The 23642-nt window shown below is 44.2% G+C and overlaps 1 protein-coding gene across 4 annotated transcripts in view; it reads left to right on the forward strand.

The window, feature by feature from the left end:
* The window catches only part of AMPH (amphiphysin), a 959953-nt gene that overhangs the window by 926476 nt on the left and 9835 nt on the right, over positions 1-23642 (forward strand). For all 4 annotated transcript variants that reach the window (XM_078688208.1, XM_078688209.1, XM_078688210.1 and 1 more), the window contains 2 exons: positions 15272-15526; positions 16089-16316. In XM_078688208.1, coding sequence (XP_078544334.1) covers positions 15272-15526; positions 16089-16316 — 483 coding nt within the window. The remainder of the gene's footprint in view (positions 1-15271; positions 15527-16088; positions 16317-23642) is intronic.

The following is a 23642-nucleotide window of genomic DNA, read 5'->3' on the forward strand; positions in this document are numbered from 1 at the left end:
CTGTCTTTTTAGATACTGAGAAGCCCTTTGACTCGCAAGACAGGAATTTCATATTTGCAAATATACAAATATTCTTTGTGTGAAAATAAATAGTTACATGTTACCTTTTTTTGCGACCTCCATGGGCACCTGGCAGGGTTGCTCCATCACTGTTATTATTTAACATTATGCTAGAGCCTTTGGTTTGCATACTAAAGCCCTTTTTTGTGGGGCTTTGTCGTAGGGCAGTGCATCAAGTCACCTTGCTACGCTATCTTACGCCAGAGAGAAAGGGCAGGAATGCACCGTATTTATGTAATATGGTGCATTCCTGTCCTTTCTCATGTGCTGAGGCTGTTTCGGCTGCCTAGCGCCAACGCAGGCACCCTTGCACCATGGTGCACGTGTGCCTAGGTTGTCAGCAGGGTTGTTTTAGTGCAGGATGGGCACCTTGCTGCACAGAAACAATCCTAAGAGGCATTTTCCTCTTCCTGAGCACACATAGAAAGGAGAAATAAAGACATTTCTCCTCATTACGCTTCACCTTGGGAGTTGTATTTTGCACTTCGCCAGGTTTACATGGCCTTGTAACTCTGAGGCAGCTTCAAAATTCATGGGTGTTGCATGGGAAAACCCACAGCAATGTCCATGGAATGCCTCCAGTCCGCAGAGTAAGGTAACACAACAATTTGTGCTGCCTTGCCTTACTCCATATCAATGAAAGCCACACATAGGGGCCGATTAGGATGGCGGTTTTCCGCATCCTCCGGGCCGGCGGAAGTGTCCGCCGGCCTGGAGGATGCGGAAAAACCGCGGCGGAGACTCCAAAGACCCACCGCCAAATTAGGATGGCTGGTGGGTCTGATAATCTGTCCGCCGCTTTTTCGCCGCGGTCGGAAGGCGACCGCGGCGGAAAAGCACTAACATGTCTGGCGGTGTCTATCAGACACCGCCAGGCATATTAGGATGTCTGAAAATATATGCTTTTCCGCGGCGGCTTTACCGCTGTGGAAAAGCATACGGACCTTCACTTTGGGGGCCCGTTGCGGGCCCCCTGGGTGAAGGTGGGGTGGGGGGTGCACATGGGGGGTACCTATGGTACCCCCCTGCATTTGCGTGCACAATGCAGCAGGCACCGCGCGGTGCCTGCCGCTTTGTGCACGCAAATGCTGTGCATGGATTTTTTACATTGCGGCGGATGCAGCTTGAAGCTGCACCCGCCGCAATGTTAGTGATAGAGGATGTGACCGCCACCCTGGCGGTCACATCCTAATTTGATCGGAGGGAACGCCGCAGCCCATGCGGACGTTCCCTCCTCCTCAGGGGTCGCGGACGGACTCAAGTCCGTCCGCGATCCTAATCGACCCCATAGTTTGTACAAACTCATGGATATGGCTTTGTAATCTGCGCCCCCTGAGCTTCGCAATAAGTGACACTCCAGCGGCGCAGGGGGCTCGTAAATAAGCCCCTAAGAAAATACCAATTGTGATGTGGTTTACTTGTGGGCAGATGTGGTAGCCTGCTGTCAGTATATGCAGGTGGTTTAGTGTTATAAGTAAACAACCACATGAGAATTTAGACTCCATTAATAGTGCAATTTATGGTTTTGATGATATGTTCGGTCTCTAGTTCATCTGGAGTAAAACTGAGATTTTCCAGCTGACATCTGAACTCTTGATTTGAGCTGGATTTTCCATTGAAATGGTGAGATGACTAAGTGAGATTTCTGGTAGTCACAATTACTGTGCTTAGTACAAATAATTATGGACACGTGCTGGCTAAAGGAAAGGATATGATATATGGGTGCTGCTCCCTTTCTTGTTGGCGGGTCATAAAGCACTCATCAAAATGGTTACTATTCACAAATTCCTTTAACTCTTTAATAACATACCAGTACCTATTATTAGACCATTCTTCAACACTTGTAGAAGGATGCTATTTAAATTTATATGTCAGTTAAACAACACAGAATATGGTGAAAGATCCTCTAAAAACAAGATTGGTTTTCCTAATATCTTCTACCTACCAGCCGGGTCTGGTGGCTCAGTGGACTATTGCATCTACTGCAAGGGCCTGTGTTCGACCTCATGGTCACAGGTTCAAATACTGGCGGGTCCACTCAACCTTTCATCCATCTGAGGTCGATATAAGGAGTACAATTGAGTAGGGTAACAATAAAAATCTTTTATTCAGCCTAAGATGCCTAAGGGTGAATGCGCACTCTACAAATACACGTGTTATGTTATGTTATACTGCCCCATCCAACAGGGGATTTTCAGCATCTAATTTAGAAGTCTAATTTTGAGTGCTCGAGCACAGTTTGCTTATTACTGGCATGCCAGCTGCTGTATTTGCCTTACCTTGAGACAGAGAGAAAGGATGTCTGTCGGATTTCGGTATTGCAGACCGACTGAAAGCTCCTGGTATCTCTTGATATTTGTGCTGGTGAAAAAGTTGGAATACATCACTAGACACAGAAGCCGGGAGGGGGGGGAGCATGGAATAGAGTGAGAGAGAAAATATTCAGATTGGAGCACACTCCCCGATATTTTGTCTTTTTTAAGAGGTGGCATCCTTCTGTCTACATGACATGATAGATCTGATTAGCTGAAAGACAGAGGACATTCAGTAGGTATAATATATCAGCTGGATAGCAACAACAATAAACAACGAAAACCAGGCTTAACGGTTCCAGCAGCCGATGGTGCTGTGACAAGCCAGGCGCTGCCCTGGAATCTGCTCCAGGCCCTTGAGTGTAGCCGAACATGCACAAGTACGAGTCTATGAGAATTGAGAAAAGAGACAGCACAACTAACAATACAAGGCAGGAATGGGACTAAGGGAACTGTATGAGAGGTGTGGCGCCGCGGCCAGGGCGACTGACGCTGAAATCTGGGAATCACGGTTCGATCCCCTGCTCCGGCGGCAGGTTAGCCCAGCACCATGTGACTCTGGGCAATAGCTCGCTTAATCTTCCCGACGGCCCCCAGCGCCTAGAGACCCTTACGGGTGATTGTGTGCTTTACAAATGTGGATTATTATAAAGGTAAAAATAACAAACAGTGAAGTGACACCACAATCAGTGTGAACTAAAGGGAAAATCAGAAAGCCAATGCAACCATGCAACACATGTCCACGAGCTGGACTGGGGGGCATATTATCAAGCAGGGCGATAGGCAATTGCGGCCGCTAAGCGGCGATAATTCTATCACGCTATTAGCAAGATGTCGCTAACTGATGTTAGCCACAGCTTTTAGGCGATAGCGAGCGGTTTGGGGCCTGCTTTGCATGTCAGCGATGTTTATCGCTAATGACATGCAAAGTGGGGTACCCAACCAGTTAGCGACTGCTAATGTCGCTATCGCCTATTAGCAAGGCAGGCGTAGCGATGGAAATATTCGCTCTAAGCGCAAATATCTCCAAATATTAACACCTGCCAGACCAGATCTTAGCCATGTTATCCAATGGGAGGTGGATAACATGGCTAAGAGCATTTTGTCGCTAATGCGTGATTATCGCTGTATTCTCAGCGATATTCACGCATTTCGCCGCTATCGCTGGATATTTTAGCACAATGGAGAAAAACGTTGCTAATAGTATGTTTTCTCGGCTAACATATCCAACGATAGGCAGTGATAAAAAAAATCGTCGCTAAGCCTATTTAGGCATAATTATCGCTACTTGTTGGTAATACGCCCCCCGGTTCCTAAAATGAGTAAATAGGACGCTACCCTATATGACCTGGAAATTACCTCAACCCAGGAAGTGTGTGCATGAGATTCTCTAACATGAGTCTAGTGTTCCCTTCTCATCCTGCATCAACCCGTTCTCCAGCACCTCCACTTCCTGTGAATCTGTCGTCTCACCTGAGTCCTGACGCTGCCTCTCCATGCCCTCTTAACCCCTTCGATGCTTGTGACGGAACCATTCCGTCATCAGTCACGGTTGAGCTGTGCTGATGACGGAATGGTTCCGTCACGACCACACCCTGTTCTGGAATGTCCAGCACCGGGGGAGAATCGGCGCCGCACGCAAGGTGTTGAACTCTGTCCATCCTGTGCTTCATACTTCTATTCAAATGGATCCAGTGTTGTGCAGAAATTTGTCTTGCACTTCGTTGGGGAGCTCTTTGCTATCAGTCTTTTATGTTCAGCTGAGCTCCCAGGGGCTGATGCTCCTCACATCCCAGTCATGTTCTGCATCAAATGGCTAAGCTGGAATGGGTACACAAGAGTGCTATCAACCAGGAGTGCCACTCTTTGGTGCTTTTTCCAACTCAAGGCACTTGGAGGCACAACACTGTTAGCAATTTTCCTCTATTTCAGACTTAGGTGTGTGCTGCAGACAATATTCCAGTGCACAAAAGCCTCAGATATTTAAACGCTGACACAGTTGATTTACAAAACTGACTCTATTCAATTAGTCCCCAAAATATATGTGGATATGATTAAGATCATGGAAACAGACTCTCTCAGATAGACAATATTGAAATGCTGATTTTGAAACTCTGCTGTCAGAAACATTTCATTTATTATTAGACAATTACTATTTTGCTGCAGATTTCTACATTTAAGCTTAAATCTTTTGGCTTACACGATGACACCAGATATGCATGATTTCCTCACCCTGAGGCTCTCTCTCTTTATTTGGCATGGGCCTGCCCTGTATTACTGACCAACTGGCTTATCATTTTGTCCAGACTTTTAGATGTGACTGTTTCCAAAGTAGCTCTGTCAAACCTTTCTGATCTTTTGGCATACATCAAGAACTTTCTGATTTTGACTATGCAAGTGTGGAAATCTCATTAAAAGTTGATAAATATCTCCACCTTGAACTTACAAATCGAAACTCTAATTTTCCACACAAATGTCTTGTTACGGTCGACAAATCTTTGCCACACTTTTAGAATGGAGCACAACCTGAATACATTTCTAAAATATTCATCAATTTACAGCATTTAATGATCAATCAATGATGAGATGTTTGATTACGTTTTAAATGCTTTATCTCTCATTAGGAGATTAGTCTGTACTTTTGTTCTTTTATTCAAGTTAGTCAAATAAGTCTGTTTAGAGAAATATCAAGAAAAATGTTGGTTAGAGACAGCATAAAAAATAGCGTGTTCCTTAAAGGAATGTGTCCCTCTCCTAATCTAAAGGACCTAACCTATCCTAGCGAGAACACATAAGAGTTTTTTTGGAAGAGAGCAAGTAACATTTTGGCAAAAGACTAATAGCAGCTGAGTTCCCTCACAGCTGCTGTAGCAACCGTCAGAACTGATAGAAAGAAATAATCAAAGCAGTAGCTATCATCATCATGAAGATAGAAAGACTCCTCCTAATGGTAAGGAGGTATATGATCATATAAAAAGGCCTCCGGATGGAGAGGAGCTCGAGGAAGGAGCTCGAGGCTGAGGATAACTCCATCAAGCAACAAATCCCAGTTAAGCCTTGGATCACAACATCACATCATTGAATTGACATTGGACCATCGACTCATACTCAAGAATATAACAGAATAGAGGACTTACTGCTTCCAAGGATCAGAACACCTCCGAAAGGGGACAGGAGCAGTCCTCCAACCGGATGTACGATATCACCCGCATCCGTAGGTCGATTGCGGGAACAACAGACAAGGTGGGGCGTGGGAGGATGGGCCTAGCAGCACAGGCGACTGGGAGAGCACGGTTGACTGGGAGAGCCCAGACAGAACTTGCACTAAGAGGCAGAAATCCGTTCGGACCCACCACACAGGCGTGGAAGGCTGGGGCCAATATGTACAACCCCACCTCCCCTTCCTGTGGGATAACCAGCAACCACCTCCTGGTCTGGCTGGGGTGGAAAAGAGGCAAGTGAAGACACGGCAGGAACTCCACTGCAGCATGACCGCCTGTGGTTCTAGGTGAAGGGCTGACAGCAGCAGGGGAAGTCACTTTTGTAAGCGAAGTAGGGTCCTTGTAGGTAATTAGTCCAGTAGCCAGTAGTGTAAATTATGTAGTTTATTCAGTTAGAGGTAAGATGGTACAAGCCCCACTGGGAACAGCATCCTGCTGCTCAACCCCACTCATTCCAACTGACCACTCATCCAAACCATGCACTCATGAACATTCTATTACATCACACATGCGCAATCATCCTTAAGCAGGATCAGTTAGCGTGGGTTTCTGAGTAGAATGCAAGCAGCGCTTGACAAAAAATATATATTTTTTAAACAATTAAGGTAGTCACCTTTAATCAATATTCAGAGGTATCTTCCTCCTTGCGTAGTTCTGGATTGTGCTGTGTCGATATGTTGCCTCTAAACTACTTTCCTGAAGAACAGCTTTGTCCTGCCTTGCCGCATGCAGATTCGCCATCTTCAATAACGCGGCGCTGTTGGTTGCCAAGGCGATGTCCAGCATTCTTGCACGATGAATTGCATCGTGCTGCAGGACTGCCAATAACATCAGCGCTCTGGGGTTACGGCTTTACATTGTCAGTACATGTCTCTCACTATGACCCACAATGGACTGGATGGCAATGAGGCAAATTAGCGCCCCAAATCAAGTGCACTGCAAAAAAGTGCCAACTTGGCTCCAATTTCCGAACAGTAATCCATCATTTTGTTCAATATTTGCAAATTACTCCATAATTTCACCGATACTCCGTTTTTCACTCCTCTTTTTATCAGGCTCAACATGAGGGGTTTCATATGGCTATTTCCCACGCTTCTTATGTGTAAACTGTGCCCATCCAGGCCTCTAGCTTAAACACGACAGATGCCAGGGTTCGTTATAAGCAGTGTTTATTTCTCTCCCAATGCATTTCGGGCGGAATACGCCCTTCGTCAGGGGACACTGTAATTTAACAATAAAAACAAGTCCATATTATACACTGATTAATTGGAAATTCTTGCTTTTGTAAAAAACATATTATTAATAAAATATGACATATATGCGTACATTTCAGATTCTAATAGTAGTGTCTACACAATGCACCGAATTAATTACTGTGAATCATAATGCCTCCTCATTACTATACATCGTTAATCATACTATGCTTCTTCGTTCCATGCACATGAACACAGTCTCTATATCCCGTCACATTTAGATATCCTTGCTGGAAAATCTTTGTTTAATGAAGCTCTTGCGTTGAGCCCATACTATAAACTAATGTCTCTCTCTACATTATTCCATGCAAACCTGCTCGCCTATTTCCCAACTATGCCAAGCATACTTACTCACCACCTCCCATGTCCCTTTAACTTTTCCACTGCGCGCACCTTGCATTTTACCATGGTAAAAAATATCCACATTCCCCATGTATAACGTTCGATATTTCACCTCCTCTTTCACCGTTCTTAAACGCGCTCCAGCTGAACATTATTACTTCACTTGATTTGGGGCGCTAATTTGCCTCATTGCCATTCATTTGATTATAAGTGCAACCAGGGCAAAGCACTTGATCAAGTTGCACGCACTTTTCAAAAATGTGATGGATTAAATTGTAATACAGAATAAATATGGAGTGCATCCTTTCTACTCGCATTTGTTAACCACAATATTTTGCCCTATCAAAGGGTAGCACCCGACAAGACAAGAAGTGGTGAGAGGAAAATTGAACGGACAAATGAAATTAAGACGGCCCACTGAGAGGGAGAAAAAACACTTGGGTTCGGAAACAAAGCGGCGCTTTAAAACATAAGAGACATGGTCACAGGATGAAATCGTAGGGACACGTATTTTCGAACGTATTATTATTTACTGACTACAGTTTATGTGGTGTTTAATATGAGTCATTACTCACTGGATACATGCAGAAGTATTGCATTGTGGTTTATGTAGTGTTTACATAGAAGTAATAATGTTCAGCTGGAGCGCGTTGCGATGATTAGGCGTTCAGCACCAATCACAAAGCAGGAGACTAGTTATGTCAGATCTAAAAGCACGCTGTAGAGCATAGAGTTAAGACTTCGGTCGGGAACCGTTAGAATGGAGCCTTAGTAATTTCAGAAGCAGGTATGTGTGCTAGTGCTCGACTAACTAATGTTTAAGAACGGTGAAAGAGGAGGTGAAATATCGAACGTTATACATGGGGAATGTGGATATTTTTTACCATGGTAAAATGCAAGGTGCGCGCAGTGGAAAAGTTAAAGGGACATGGGAGGTGGTGAGTAAGTATGCTTGGCATAGTTGGGAAATAGGCGAGCAGGTTTGCATGGAATAATGTAGAGAGAGACATTAGTTTATAGTATGGGCTCAACGCAAGAGCTTCATTAAACAAAGATTTTCCAGCAAGGATATCTAAATGTGACGGGATATAGAGACTGTGTTCATGTGCATGGAACGAAGAAGCATAGTATGATTAACGATGTATAGTAATGAGGAGGCATTATGATTCACAGTAATTAATTCGGTGCATTGTGTAGACACTACTATTAGAATCTGAAATGTACGCATATATGTCATATTTTATTAATAATATGTTTTTTACAAAAGCAAGAATTTCCAATTAATCAGTGTATAATATGGACTTGTTTTTATTGTTAAATTACAGTGTCCCCTGACGAAGGGCGTATTCCGCCCGAAATGCATTGGGAGAGAAATAAACACTGCTTATAACGAACCCTGGCATCTGTCGTGTTTAAGCTAGAGGCCTGGATGGGCACAGTTTACACATAAGAAGCGTGGGAAATAGCCATATGAAACCCCTCATGTTGAGCCTGATAAAAAGAGGAGTGAAAAACGGAGTATCGGTGAAATTATGGAGTAATTTGCAAATATTGAACAAAATTATGGATTACTGTTCGGAAATTGGAGCCAAGTTGGCACTTTTTTGCAGTGCACTTGATTTGGGGCGCTAATTTGCCTCATTGCCATTCATTTGATTATAAGTGCAACCAGGGCAAAGCACTTGATCAAGTTGCACGCACTTTTCAAAAATGTGATGGATTAAATTGTAATACAGAATAAATATGGAGTGCATCCTTTCTACTCGCATTTGTTAACCACAATGGACTGGGACTGGCAGGAGGGCTTCACTCGTGGTAAGCCAGGCTCTCAGGATAACCTTGCACCCGCTAACAGAATGCCGGTAGGTGTTTGAATCAAAACACACGCGGAGGCAGGCACCCAGCTACAACTGCTCACCGTTGTCTCCACCGCTTAAGGTTACCACTGCACTCCAACCGTTACTGTGAAATTCTGCCAAACACTCTTTGGGAGTCTACCCATGCCCCCGACAGCGAAATGCCTCCAGATTAGTCCACACACTGTCAAACAACACTGCAGTCAATGTTCACAAAGTCCATGCATGGGTAGCCTAAAAAATACACGCTGCCGTTTCACTGCAATTCTTCACAACGCCCATACATGGCTAGCATCAAAAACACATTCTGCCGGTTCACCGCATAGCCAAGGCAGTAAATTGGTTTTAAAATCAAAGTTGTTCAAACATTTACCTGCTGCCAGCTGCTGACAAACTAACACTGCCAATTTTTTCCATGTGAAGTGCAGTTCACGACACGGTCCATAATATACCACCCTTAAATAGTTCTGGAAGACTTATAAAGTCAAACGCCAAAAAATATACTTTTGTAGCCTGTCTGTTGTAGAAGACACTGGCGGAGCTTCCAGGCGTTGCACAGGCTTAATTTCAGGATTCTTTACAGATTCTGGGAATCTTCTTTTTAGTTTCTTAGTAATTTCTTGTTTCTGCACTTGTAGTTCTTAAAAAATCGTCGCCTCTTTTGTAAACGAAGTAGGGTCCTTGTAGGTAATTAGTCCAGTAGCCAGTAGTGTAGATTATGTAGTTTATTCAGTTACAGGTAAGATGGTACAAGCCCCACCGGGAACAGCATCCTGCTGCTCAACCCCACTCATTCCAACTGACCACTCATCTAAACCATGCACTCATGAACATTCTATTACATCACACTCACACAGGCTGAGCGGCAAGGAAATAGGAGACATAGGATATAACAGGCACAAGGGCAATTTAACAACTACTGCCTGCAACACCAGAGCAGGTGGATCGCTCTCGGTGCTAAACAAGAGGATCTCTGAAAAAGGGCGCCTTCCTTCCTCTCTCGGTAAGGAATATTCAGGACTGAAGGAGTGCCCCACTCGGAGGCCACTGGAATTCACAGTGACAACAGCTGCCTGCCCCACTGAAGGGGAACCACGTGTCACCAAGTCCTGGATAAAACACAGCTGTTGGAGGACTACAGATGAGAGAAAGAGAAAGAGGACAACAAAACAAATGAATATTTAAAAAAGACGAACACAGCAGTACTGTGGCAGTTTACTACCCCAGCCATGTTCCACCTCCCATTCCCTTGAAGCTGCCTAAACCTCAAAATGGCAAAGAGCTGAGCAATTGTCCATGGTAAGAGCAATAGAAAGAGGGCAAATACCAAGGGGATGGCGAAATAGAGAAAGGACTTTCATTGTAATCTGCCCACAAAGAGGCAGCCATGTTGAAATGACTGCCAATAAATTGATATGACCGACCCATAGATAATTTTTAAGACAAAGGTCACTCTGGTAAAGATATCTGCTTCCTTAGACTTCCACAGTAAGCTTCCCACAAAGAAGAAGCCATGTGGTAGTGACTGCCATTTAATTGATGTTGACTGACCCAATAGATCATTTTAAGCATCTCACAAACTATCTGATTCTTTGATGACGTGATCGCTAAGGTAATAAAGGAAAGAGTAGATAGGGAGTGAACACAATAACAACAAATATGGCAGGAGCCAATCTGAAACCGACAGGAATTAATTCCTACACTATACTATACGCCTCCAATCTCTCGAGAAATGCAACCAAAATCTTCAAAAACAGACCCCTCCTTCAACATAAAAAAGAGTCATTATTAATGACCTAATATTTTTCACTAGAAAAATGGCAAAATGGCGCACTACCTTGACTAAGTTACTAAATATCCTGGAAAGGAACAACATTCTGTGTGGCACCAAGATACTGATAGCACCCTCATAAAATCTAAGAGCAAATCTGAATATAACATCCTATAAAAATGGCACAGTACTTATCCAAGCAGCCAATAAGGATCAAGAACAATTTGACAACTATTTTGCCACGGTAAAGGATCTTGTTTATAACAATTCCTACTCACACTAGCTGATCTACAACCTAAGAGTCAATCTGATAAAACAGAATCAATAATTTCTCAGGAGTCGCAGCAGCCAAAGCCTACGACTAGAATCATAGAAACACGGGACAGCAACCCACAGCACTTAGAAGCCAAATCACTACCTATCTCCAATAGCCTCCTAGCTCCAAGCCCCAATACAAGTCCCTGCTCAATTCCCCTTAATCCAATATTTGTCTCACACAGATCACATAGTGAGAAGCTCCTAGAAGCAGACCGGCAAAAGGTAGCCACCCAGCTAAAAAACATATGTCATTGACTGCTACTCCTACAATCACACAAAACTCTTATCCTTCGGACCCAGCAACCATTGCCCAGGACAACAGAAGTTTAAAACATAGTTTCTCAAAAAATCCCAGGTTAACCTCTCTGAATGGAATAAGAACGACAGATGGAACAAAATGTAGCCCCAATCACACAAAACTTGTCTGTTAGTTCTTCTTGACCTCTCGTCTGCATTCAACACTGTTAACCATGGCAAAATACTTGAGCGACTTGAGAAAAGAATGGGATTATGGGGAACAGTCCTAGAATGGTTTAACCCTTTTTGGAGAACAGATCACAAAGATTTCTGGTGAATCAAAAACTATCTTTACTGTCCCCTAATCTAGTTGGAGTACCACAAGCCTCAACACTATCCCCATTACTGCTAACTCAATATGTCGACCCACTAAACTAAATATTACAGCAGGCGAACATCTCCTTCCACATATATGCGAAGGACAAACAGATGTATATTAACATTATGTCGCTGGAAGAGATCAAGGCGATGAACCAGGCATTAATGAAAGAAAGTTCAATGGCTAACAAACAATCACCTTAAGGTAAACTCGCAAAAACAGAATTCCTTCTGATTTCCCCCCTACATCTGTACAATGATAAAGGATTGAACTAAGATCATCACTGCGCTAAATTGTACTCCGATCCTTGTGGACTCTACCAAGTCGCTAGGAATTACTCTGGATAAGAATCTAAACATGCAAATCCACATCAACACAATGGTAGAAAATGCCCACTTTCACCTGAGCTATCTTAGAAAACTGAAACCATTCAACTAAACATCAGACCTCAAAATGTCAGTCCAGGCATTAGTCATCTTTAGGACCGAATACAGATGTACAACTTCATCAGGACTACCCAAGATCTCAACAGCCCCACTAAAAGCTTGTCTTAATGCAGCCGCAAGACTCATAACAGGATCTAGAAAATCTGACCACATCACTCCACATCTGAAAGTGCTCAATCGGCTGCCATACAAAGCAAAAATCCAACTAAAGGTGGCCATTATTACACACAAAGAGATACACTCCAAAACACCACTGTACATAGCCTAGAAAATCACGATATCTGGAGGAAGAAGATTCTCTCTGAGTTCCGGAGATCTTTTACTGAAACCCTCATTCCTCCTCAAGAAAGAAAAAAACATATGATAGAGCATGCTCTGCAGCTGCTCCAAGAATATGGAATTCGCTTACCCCAAACACCAGAAGAATCCCAACCACTTTAGTATTCAAAAAAGAAGCTAAGACCTTTCTAAGGAGCAAATTCCTCCCATAACCACCAGCAAACCAAACACACCATTGCTCTAAGCCGGGTCTAACAGACAATCTTTCGATTTTCTATATTCTGCTCTTTCCAGAAAACTACATAAATGCAAGATAACAGAGCTTCCGTCTTATTGGAGGGAAGCTATCTGATCGTTCATCCTAGATTAGACTCCTGGATTTAGCTCTATATTTTATAACCATTATTTTTTGCTATGCACAGTCCACAACACTAAATACATATTGAGATATCCTTTTAGGACAGGTGTATCTAAATATCACATATGGTAATACTTAGGATACGTACGATTGTATTGTAAGTTAATACCTAGTAATATGTTTGACTGGTATTATTTAAAGTACAAATGGTTTCCACGTTAAAGTGAATCCAGATGATAGTAATTGTTTAAAGGACTCAAACTAACTGTCAGAATTACAATGGAATAACATTGTGAAGCGCTCTAATACCCAAATTGGGTCTTGTTCGCGCTATACAAAGCACTGAATAAATAAATAAATAGATAAAACATGAATATTCACCATTAGCAGTAGCTTAGAGTAATTCGGGAAAGAAATAGCACCATCAAGTGCTAAAAAGCATGGCAGGGTAGGAGGGAATAGAATTCCTTAACTCTCTAGCTAGGAACAAGTACTATATAGAAAGGCACAAACAGATGTTCCAAAAACAGGTGCTTAACTCATTTAGAAATTAATGAGAAATGATCTTCCGATGGGATGTCTTCTTACTCGATTTCCACAGTAAACGTCCATGTCAACATGTTGTTATTTGAATGCGACTACAACCTATTACAAAATGATACATCTAGAAAGGCTCTCATGAGAACCTTTGCAAGCCTACTCTGTTAACTGTCCAGTGTCCCATTGTGTAGCAATGGACTGTTCTATGAAATGGGACATTAATATCTTGCAGGTCCTGGTTAGATCATGGAGTTTCAAAACTATAGCAAGCATTTTCATACTTTAATATACTTGTTCATTATAAGCATATGGCAAAGAAAATTATCTAAATATGATGGAATCATATAGTGTGAGAAGGAAAGAAATACATTCTTGCAGCAAACAGCATAGTTCACGAAGATGTCAAGTTCTGCAGTTCAATTTATGACGTTAAACCAGCATTTACACACAAGCTGTTAATTTCTTAAAGGGCTAGGAAAGAATCAAGAAAATATGGAGGCCTAGTAGTGAAAGAACAATAGAAATTTGAGGTTCCTGCAGAAATAAGCAGAATTTTCGTTTTGCACCTTTAATAAAGCACATTTCCCCATACCACTATATTGACAGGCATTTTTTACGTTAATGTTAAGGCACATATTATTATGTGGCTACATTTGTGTAAAACTGTTCAACTTCCACAACTGTCAGGTATGCCACCATGATGCAATTACTGGCCCAATGAAGAGTTGCAATGTGATGGAAGTGCGGCCCAGAACTGATGAAAAAGGACTCGTTTAGGGGTCTCTCATATTGTAAGGACGCTATAGACACATACGCCCTTCTGTTGCCTCCCAACTCGGGCCCCAAGGACAAATGCAATCCAGTACATTCTACTTAGTGAGGAAAGAGGAACACGACTGTAAAATTCTGGTTGTCGAATACTCACAAGAGTATGCATTTGCCATCGTTTTATAAAGGTGATCCTGTCTATAATAATTAAAACAGGATTTCATATACAGACGGGATCATCTTTACATAAGCATAATCTTGTGAGTGTTAGACAATCTTGTGATATTTGATTGTAAGAATAGGTGTTTTTTGGAATTTTGGACACAAAGTCCCACTAAAGATACCAACTATACAGATGTAAACCAGCACTGAGCTTCCTAATATTGATCGGATATTACAACAATGGCTGACAATTTCAATAAAGTTCTGAAAAACAAACAGATCCTGTGCTCACTCCCTTGGATATCTAGGGAGGCTAAATACCCAATGAAAAATAGGATGTTTGACTTCCAAAGCCATTTTCTGATAATGGCTCCCCGTTTAGCCAGACTATTACCTTTTTCGGAAGTCAAAGAGAATGACTGAATCATGTTGTTTTGCGGAGCGTTATGCCCAAATTCCAGAAAACAAAACTTTTTTCTCAGTTTTTTACTGGAAAGGCTAAACCATGTGGAATTAACCTTCTACATAGGTTACCATTAGAAACTAAAAGTTCATTGTGTTACTTTGGGAAAAATAACATTTTTATATTATGTCTTTATATTTTCATATTCTTCATTGCATTTTCATCAGCTTTACGTATATTTTATGAAATTTACAAAAAATGTGTGCGAAGTCCATATGCTACTAGCTTATTTTGTGCTCAACAAACTTTCGAAACAATTAAATAAAAAAAAACTATACACTTTCTGTGAAACCTTGCCATCACATGTGAAGCTAGGTCAACCCATCACTGCATTCATAGGTTGTCCACTGATGTGGACCTCCATTGGGTAAAATGATGTTGACTTTTTTCGAGCCCAATGAAAAGGCGTTGTTGTTTGCTCAAGTAACAACTGACTACAGGTTGTATTTTATAATGTACATTGAGCCTTGCACTGTTGCAGTCAATTCCTGTACTTTGTTGTGTAGAAAGCTGATGATCATGTAGAGGAGAGCAACAGGCATGACGAACAACTGCCTACAGAGGTCAGGGAGCCAGAAGCAGAGAGCCCACCGGAAGAGGTGCAAGAGGAAAAGATGGAGACCGAGCCCGTGCCGATGCCAGAGGAGGTCCCAGAACAGGTGCCGGAGCCAGAGCCGGAACAGGAACCTGTTCAAAAGGCAGAGCACGAAACTGAAACTGAAAGTAATTTGCGGGAGCACCCACAACCAAATGTGCCTCAGGTACCCTCATCATTATTTTTTTCACTATCACCTATTGATTTGCAAATGACTGCCCATTCCTATACAAATGGCGGGTCTATGCACTGCAGCGCCGTCACACAGATCACACAGATCTGCTATGCTTCATGGCCGCAAGCTTATGGAGATAATCGCCAGCGCGAGGTACATATCAACCTCCAAGCAACTGGTGTGTAAACACTTTCCCAGTCTCCTTCCCGAAATTGTGCAAGCAAGCAGCAGTTGCGGCCAGATACAACATGACTCAGATCAGAATCCTTCTGTTTCAAAAACTGCCTTTAAAAGCAAGGCATTCTGAGTCTATAGAGTGATGGTAGTCTCCCTTCGCAGACTAATATTTAGTTTGAAATTAACTGTAGGGCATGTTGGCTTATTTGGCAAAGCTGTTAGAGCAGAAAATAGCTTCATTAGGCATATCAATGTTTAATTGCCTTAAGCTAAACAGCAAAAATTGTTAATGTCTGAGGATGGACATGGTTGCCAGCAAGTTGCAGAAAGTGTATTGAGAGTTATCTCTCTGCTAACCCAAAATCTTTGCTTGCAGGAAATAATAATCCCTTCAGTAGTCATAGAACCAGCCTCAAATAATGAAGACGAGGAGGATTTGGTAGACGGCATTGCCCATGACCACAGTGTTTCAGCAGCAGGAGAGGCCATCTCTGGCTATGATGGAAGCCAATCTGAGTCATCGAAAGATGTACATCATGCTTCATCAGTGCCTAGCAAAGATCACACTGCATCGCAGGACATGCCACCCAACCTACTCTATAAGGTATTTTTCGTACATGCTTGTTTGGCAGCTCTTTTTCTGCAGTGTGTTTAGTGTGCATTATCTTGATTGAGTGTGGCAATAGGATTATGGAAACCACGAATTCTCCTGGTCCAAGTTGGTGGCGATGACTTGAGTTCCTTCGCAGATGGAAAGTGCTTCTTTGTGCCTTAGCACTTTAGACTTGTTAGTGCACAACATTCGGTGACTCGCTTATGGGGCTGTGCTTTAACTATTCTGGGACTCAGATAGAAAATAAAGGACCTAGGGCCAGATGTAGGTAATCCAGATTTACCGATTCTAAAATACCGAATTTTACAGAATCGGTATTTTACAATCGGTAAATGGGATGTAGGTATCCATTCGGTATTTTTTACCGAATCGGTAAGATTCGGTAAAGACCGAATCGGTATTTACCGATTCGGTATTTCCCATTCATCCCTATGGGCCTCCAGGCCCATAGGAATGAATGGGAATTACCGAATCGGTAAATACCGATTCGGTAAAAATGGGTAACACATTCAAGGGTGGCAGGGTGTCACATTGACACCCTGTTGCACCCCTGAATAGTGCATGGGTGCAAGGGCATGTATGCCTGTTAAAAAAGCACAACATTGCTTTTTTAACGGTTTTCGTGATTTACCACCTTGGTGGTAAATAACGAATCCTTACAAGTGAAAAGCACTCACTTGGAGGCTTCCTACATTGAGGATTCGGTAATTTACAGAATCGGTATGTTAAGAATTTGGTAATTTACCGCTTCCTTAAATTACCGATTCGGTAAATTACCGAATACTACAATTTGGCCACCTACATCTGAAAAGCCTAATTCCGGTCGGTAACGGACGAAATTCGGTAATTTCGTCCGTTACCGACCGGAATTAGGCTTCCTACATCTGGCCCCAAGGTCCTTATTGAGAGCTTGACAGTGGCAGATATCATACCTGCTCTATTACAAGTGCATTGCAGCTTATGGGATTTGTAATAGATTAAACAGGATAACGGCCATGTTTATGAACGAGCATCCTGTCGGCCAAACTCTAACTAAGGCCTTAAGTAACCAAGAGTTGTAAACATCAGTAGGAAAGGAGTATCAACCCATAACACCAGCAAGATGTGTGTCAGTGTGCGTTTGTATGTGTGTGCGCATGTTTGTGTGTGTGTGGGGTGTGTGTGTGTGTGTGTTTAAGAGGGGGAGCTACATTTAGATGACCTGATATTCCAGCAGTTGGGAGGAAAATGGTCAGATTTTTAACAAGGCACACAATCATAAAATAGATAAAAAATGTACATATCTGCCTGCTTAAGGTCTATAATTAAGCAGGAACTTGTGTAGAATATTGGGATCATTTTTGACGAAAATAAATCTGTCTAACAAATGTAGCATCCCTAATCAATTCCTCAGCAAGAGCTCCAATTTGTATAGCTGTAGTGTGTCTGGAGTTAACACATACCACAGCAACTAAGCAGGACTAGTGGGGTGCCCTGGACATAGGTTCGAAGCAAAATATCAGACACTACATTCAGATGTCTTTCAAAAAGCTTTATTAAACATTTGCAAAACTTCGAACACTGAACGCTTGGCTAAGTAAAATACCCAAATTACTAGTGAAAATTTATGCTATCGAAAAATCTTAATTATTTTTCTCCTGGCTGCTCTGCCATGATGACTCTGGGAGCGTGGGAATGTCATCATACTGGAAGGTTTGGTGGGATTTGTCAGTTTAGCCTTCAACCCACACTAATCTGGCGATGGTGCAAGGGTGCCTGCGTTGGCGCTAGGCAACTGATTGTAGCACCATTGCAAGGGAAAACACAGGGATGTGCCGTATTGTTGTAAGTACGGCGCATCCCTGCATTTTAGAAATGTCGGAGCGCGGTGCTGACAAATTTGGCACAGCTCCGCTTGCTGACATTTTCTTGTACATATGCCCCCTTGTGTCAAGCGCAGACTGGTAGAGTGGGCGCTCACACCTCCGCATCAAGCTCCTTAATGAAATCCTCAGTGAAATATCTTTTCTTTTCTCGTCACCTGCTTCAATTTTGCTTACAGCAGATGTTTATGAAGGGTTTCAGGGACTAACAAGGTCCACTGTTCACTCTCCACTGCTCGTCGGGCTAATGGCAGGCCTTTAGCGTGGAAAGCGGGACAATGTGGTGACAAATATCACTTGCTGTTTTCCTGCTCTTTCACTTGGATAGCGCAGGCCTATAGAAAACGTAGCCAACTGGGTAATTGACCATTATCAGTGTTTACCAAAATTATGTTGTTACTAGGGGTGGGCGGAATTTGCATAATTGCGTTACACAAATCTCCGCGAAACGGTAAAAAATCTCCTTGAATACGCAGAAATTCCGCGAACACGTGGAATTGCTTGTTCGCGATGCTTTTTTACTGTTCACAATCGCTGTTTGTGTGCTTGGGTAGAAATATCTCGCGGACATGCATTTGAGAACGCAAACAAGCAAAAAATTTCGCAAAGTCGCAGAATGCAGAATTTTCGGCAATTTTCCGTTCTCCGTGGAACGCGAAATCACCCAAATTCCGCGAGCGGAACGGAATTTACTGCCCAGACTTCTAGTTGTTACAGTGAACAAAAAAATTGCTTCAAGTCGTTCTGAATGTAATGCTCATAAATGTAATAAACTACCTCCTGTCTCATTTGGCTTTTTCACAAACTGTAAAAACGTAAAATCATATCTCGTAGTATAATTGTATTGAATTTCTTGTGATACGAAGCTGCATATTTGGCCACCGTGGCTTATATATAAAAAATTAAAGTGGAAGCAGAAGGAAGGGCTTCCCAGAAAGGGTTGAAGAAAACTAAGTTCACATAACTGCCAGAAAAATTATACTTTTGCTAGATTATTAGATTTACAAACTGCATGAGTGTAGTTACATGTGATTCCATTTAAACGGTTAGTATGTTTGCAAATATCCTTTAAAAGTATTTGGAAGGGATATGTATTTAGAGAGCAAGAGAAAGAAGGAAAGAAAGTGAGCGAGAGAGGCACACTATCTTGTACGGCGCTATACCTCGGCCGTCTCACTGCCCAATCAGAGAAGATAGGTTTCACTAAATGTAATCTGTTAGCTTTGCCGGAGCTGCAAAGTAGACTTCATAAAGAAAGTGTGAGAGACCGTATTTCTAACAAATGAAGAAAGCAGTGATAAACGGAAGGAGATGAAGAATAAAGTCTAGATAAATTAGAAACACGTATTGTCAAGGAATGATATCTCAAGTAGTTGGTGCCAGCACAAGATTTCAATATGTGCACCTTATACAAATTCTGGAGGAAGAAAATGTATAACATGGCAAATTTAAAGGCTCTTCAGCATTTCAGATTTATAATATAGAAGTCCTCAGTGAATATTGATGTTGAAAGCGCCTCAAGGGGCATATTTACAAGGGAATGGCAAAGCGTGGAGTTAAACAAACATTGCTAACGCCATGCTCCGCCATTCTGAAAATGCAGATATGAGCCGTGTTCACAAGCATGCAGTGGACCCATGTGTTTCCCCTAGTGCTGTTGATAAATCCAGCTACCTAGCGCCAACACAGGCGCCCTTGCATCATAGTGCAAGGGTGTCTGCGTTGGGGGAAAGATTATTTATGTGCAGGAAGGTGTCCCTTCCTGCACATAGAAAATCCAGAATCGTGAATTGTAACTTCTATGTGTGCTGCATTATGCGGCACCCATAGAAATTTCAATTCTTCATTTTTTAAATGATTGTTTATGTGCAGGAAGGGACACCTTTCTGCACATGAACAGTCATTCATGGTGATTTGCTGTTTCTATGTGTGCTGCACAATACAGCACACATAGAAAAAGCAAAAACAAGGTGAAATTAAGAATTTCTCCTCTTTTCGCCATATTAAGAGCAGGTTTTCCCTGGTCTTAACTTTGGCTCTGCCTTCTAGTCTCTGTCTCCTCTTTACGCCACCCTTGTAAATAGGGGCAACGTCAAAATCAATGGCTGTTGCTGCAACACCCGTTGCACGCCCCTTTTATGCTAAGTGTAGGGTGAAAGGGGGCCTTATTTACAAGGTGGCGTTAAGTCACATTGAATGGTTTAATGCCACCTTTGTTCACCCTAAGTTGGCGGGGTATGCTCAGACGTGAGTCCCTTGCTCATGTTGCCACTGGATTCAAGCTAGCCTGGCTGATGACGGCTGAAATGCCAGAAACCGGTCCCAGGATGCTTGTTTCTGGTCCAGGAAAGACATGGCTTTGGCAAATCGGGCTGGACTGTTCCCATGAGGCACATGGTCAGACTGATTTTCATATGGCCAATGGCAAAGTGAGCAAGGGACTCACGTCTGAGCATACCCTGCTACACTCATGGCGGCCAAAAGCGGTACAAAAGGGGGTGGTGATGGACGGAGCATCTGAACCAATCAAACACTCACACCCAGTCAAAAGATGTGGGTTTAATCCATCACCGTTCTTTAGCCCACTCTGCCACCCCAGTTCAGACATGGCTATATGCAAATCAGTCTGACCCTGTGCCTCATGGGAACAGTCCAGCCCGAACTGCCAAGCCATGCCTTCCTTGGACCGGAAACAAGCTTCTGAGGATCGGTTTTTGGCATTACAGCCGTCTTCCGCCCGGTTTGCTTGAATCCAGTGGCAAAGTGAGCAAGGGACTCACGTCTGAGCATACACTGCCACACTTATGGCGGCCAAAAGTGGTACAAAAGGGGGAGGTGATGGACGGAGCATCTGAACCAATCAAACACTCACACCCAGTCAAAAGATCTGGGTTTAATCCATCACCGTTCTTTAGCCCACTCTGCCACCCCAGTTCAGACATGGCTATATGCAAATCAGCCTGACCCTGTGCCTCATGGGAACAGTCCAGCCCGAACTGCCAAGCCATGCCTTCCCTGGACCGGAAACAAGCTTCCGTGGACCGGTTTCTGACATTACAGCCGTCTTCAGCCCGGCCTGCTTGAATCCAGTGGCAAAGTGAGCAAGGGACTCACGTCTGAGCATACCCTGCCACACTTATGGTGGCCAAAAGCGGTACAAAAGGGGGTGGTAATGGACGGAGCATCTGAACCAATCAAACACTCACACCCAGTCAAAAGATCAGCCTTGAAAAAGCCTGGCGCCATGACCAGACCACAGAAAACATGACTGCCCTCAAGAACGCCACCCGCAAACACCACCAGCTGATCTGCACCACCAAAAGGACAACATTCAAAGAACGACTGAACAACAACACCCACAACAGCAAGGAACTCTTCAGCATCGTCAAAGAGTTCTCCAACCCCAACGCCGGAAACAACGACATCACCCCCTCGCAAGACCTCTGCGACTCACTCGCCACCTTCTTCCACCGCAAGATCGCCGACATACACAACAGCCTCGGCGCACAGACCACGCACCCAACCACCGAACCAACGCCCCCCCACCACCACCCTCTGCAACTGGACCCCGGTCAGCACCGAAGACACCACCCGCACGATGAACACCATCCACTCCGGATCACCAACCGACCCCTGCCCCCACCACGTCTTCAACAAGGCCGACTCCGTCATCGCACCCCAACTCTGGGACATCATCAACATCTCCTTCAACACCGCCACCTTCCCGGAGAGCTGGAAGCACGCCGAGCTCAGCGCCCTCCTGAAGAAACCAACAGAGGACACCACCAACCTCAAGAACTTCCGCCCCATCTCGCTCCTCCCTTTTCCTGCCAAAGTCATCGAGAAGACCGTCAACAAACAGCTCGCCGCCTTCTTCGAGACAAACGGATCCCTCGACCCTTCGCAGTCCGGCTTCCGAGCCAACCACAGCACCGAGACCGCCCTCATCGCAGCCACCGACGACATCAGATCCCTGCTCGACAACGGGGTTCAGCAGCCCTCATCCTCCTGGACCACTCTGCAGCATTCGACACTGTCTGCCACCGCACCGTAGTACAGCGCCTCAGCAACATCGGAATCCAAGAGAAGGCACTGGAGTGGATCATCTCGTTCCTCGCCGGAAGAACCCAGAGAGTCCGCCTCCCCCTGTTCAGATCCGAGGCCACCGAAGTCATCTGCGGCGTACCACAAGGATACTCACTCAGCCCCACCCTCTTCAACGTCTACATGAGCCCCCTCGCAGCCATCGCACGCCAACACAACCTTAACATCATCTCCTATGCCGACGACACCCAGCTGATCCTCTCCCTCACCAACGACCCCGCCACCGCCAGAGCCAGCCTACAAGAAGGGATAAAAGACGTCGCCGAGTGAATGAAGAACAGCCGCCTGAAACTGAACTCAGACAAGACGGAAGTCCTCATCCTGGGATCATCGCCCGCCGCCTGGGACGACTCCTGGTGGCCTCCTGCCCTGGGCACCACCCCCAAGCCAACGGACCACACACGAAACCTGGGCTTCATCCTGGACTCCTCCCTCTCAATGACCAGACAAGTCAACGCCGTATCGTCATCGTGCTTCAACACCCTGCGCATGCTCCGTAAGATCTTCTGATGGATCCCCACCGAAACCAGGAAGACAGTCACCCAGGCACTCGTCACCAGCCGACTGGACTACGGGAACACCCTCTACGGTATGTAACGTTTACAACGAAATTTTTACAACGCACTACCATTACAACGCAGGCATTACCGCGCATACCATTACAACGCATTGCGCTGGGGGGCGCTCTAGGATAGGTAATAAGTTTAATTTTCTATCCAACACCTTCCCTAGTGTCCACGGGGACTGGAGTTGGAATAGAAAATTATACTTACCACTATCCAGCACCTCTAAGCGCTATGCGTTGTAATGGTATGCGTGGTAAAACCGCGTTGTAAAGGTATGCATGGTAAAAGTATGCGTTGTAACGTCATACATCCCCCTCTACGCGGGAACGACTGCCAAACTACAGTAAAGACTCCAGCGCATACAGAACGCCTCCGCATGACTCATCCTGGACATCCCTCGCCGCAACCACATCTCTACCCACCTGAGAGACCTGCACTGGCTCCCCGTCAACAAGAGGATCACGTTCAGACTCCTCACCCGCGCACACAAGCCTCTCCACGACATGGGCCCGAAGTACCTCAACAGCCGCCTCACTTTCTACACACCCACCCGCCAGCTATGATCGGCCAGCCTCGCCCTCGCCGCCGTACCACGCATTCGCAGAGCCACCGCTGGAGGAAGATCCTTCTCCTACCTGGCGGCCAAGACATGAAACTCCCTCCCCATTCACCTATGGCTGACCCAGGACCACCTCTCCTTCAGGAAACAACTCAAGACCTGGCTTTTTGAGCAGTAACAAACCCCTCCCCCCAGCGCCTTGAGACCCTACTGGGTGAGTAGCGCG

This window comes from Lissotriton helveticus, chromosome 4_1 (assembly GCF_964261635.1).
Source record: "Lissotriton helveticus chromosome 4_1, aLisHel1.1, whole genome shotgun sequence".
Classification (NCBI taxonomy): domain Eukaryota; kingdom Metazoa; phylum Chordata; class Amphibia; order Caudata; family Salamandridae; genus Lissotriton; species Lissotriton helveticus.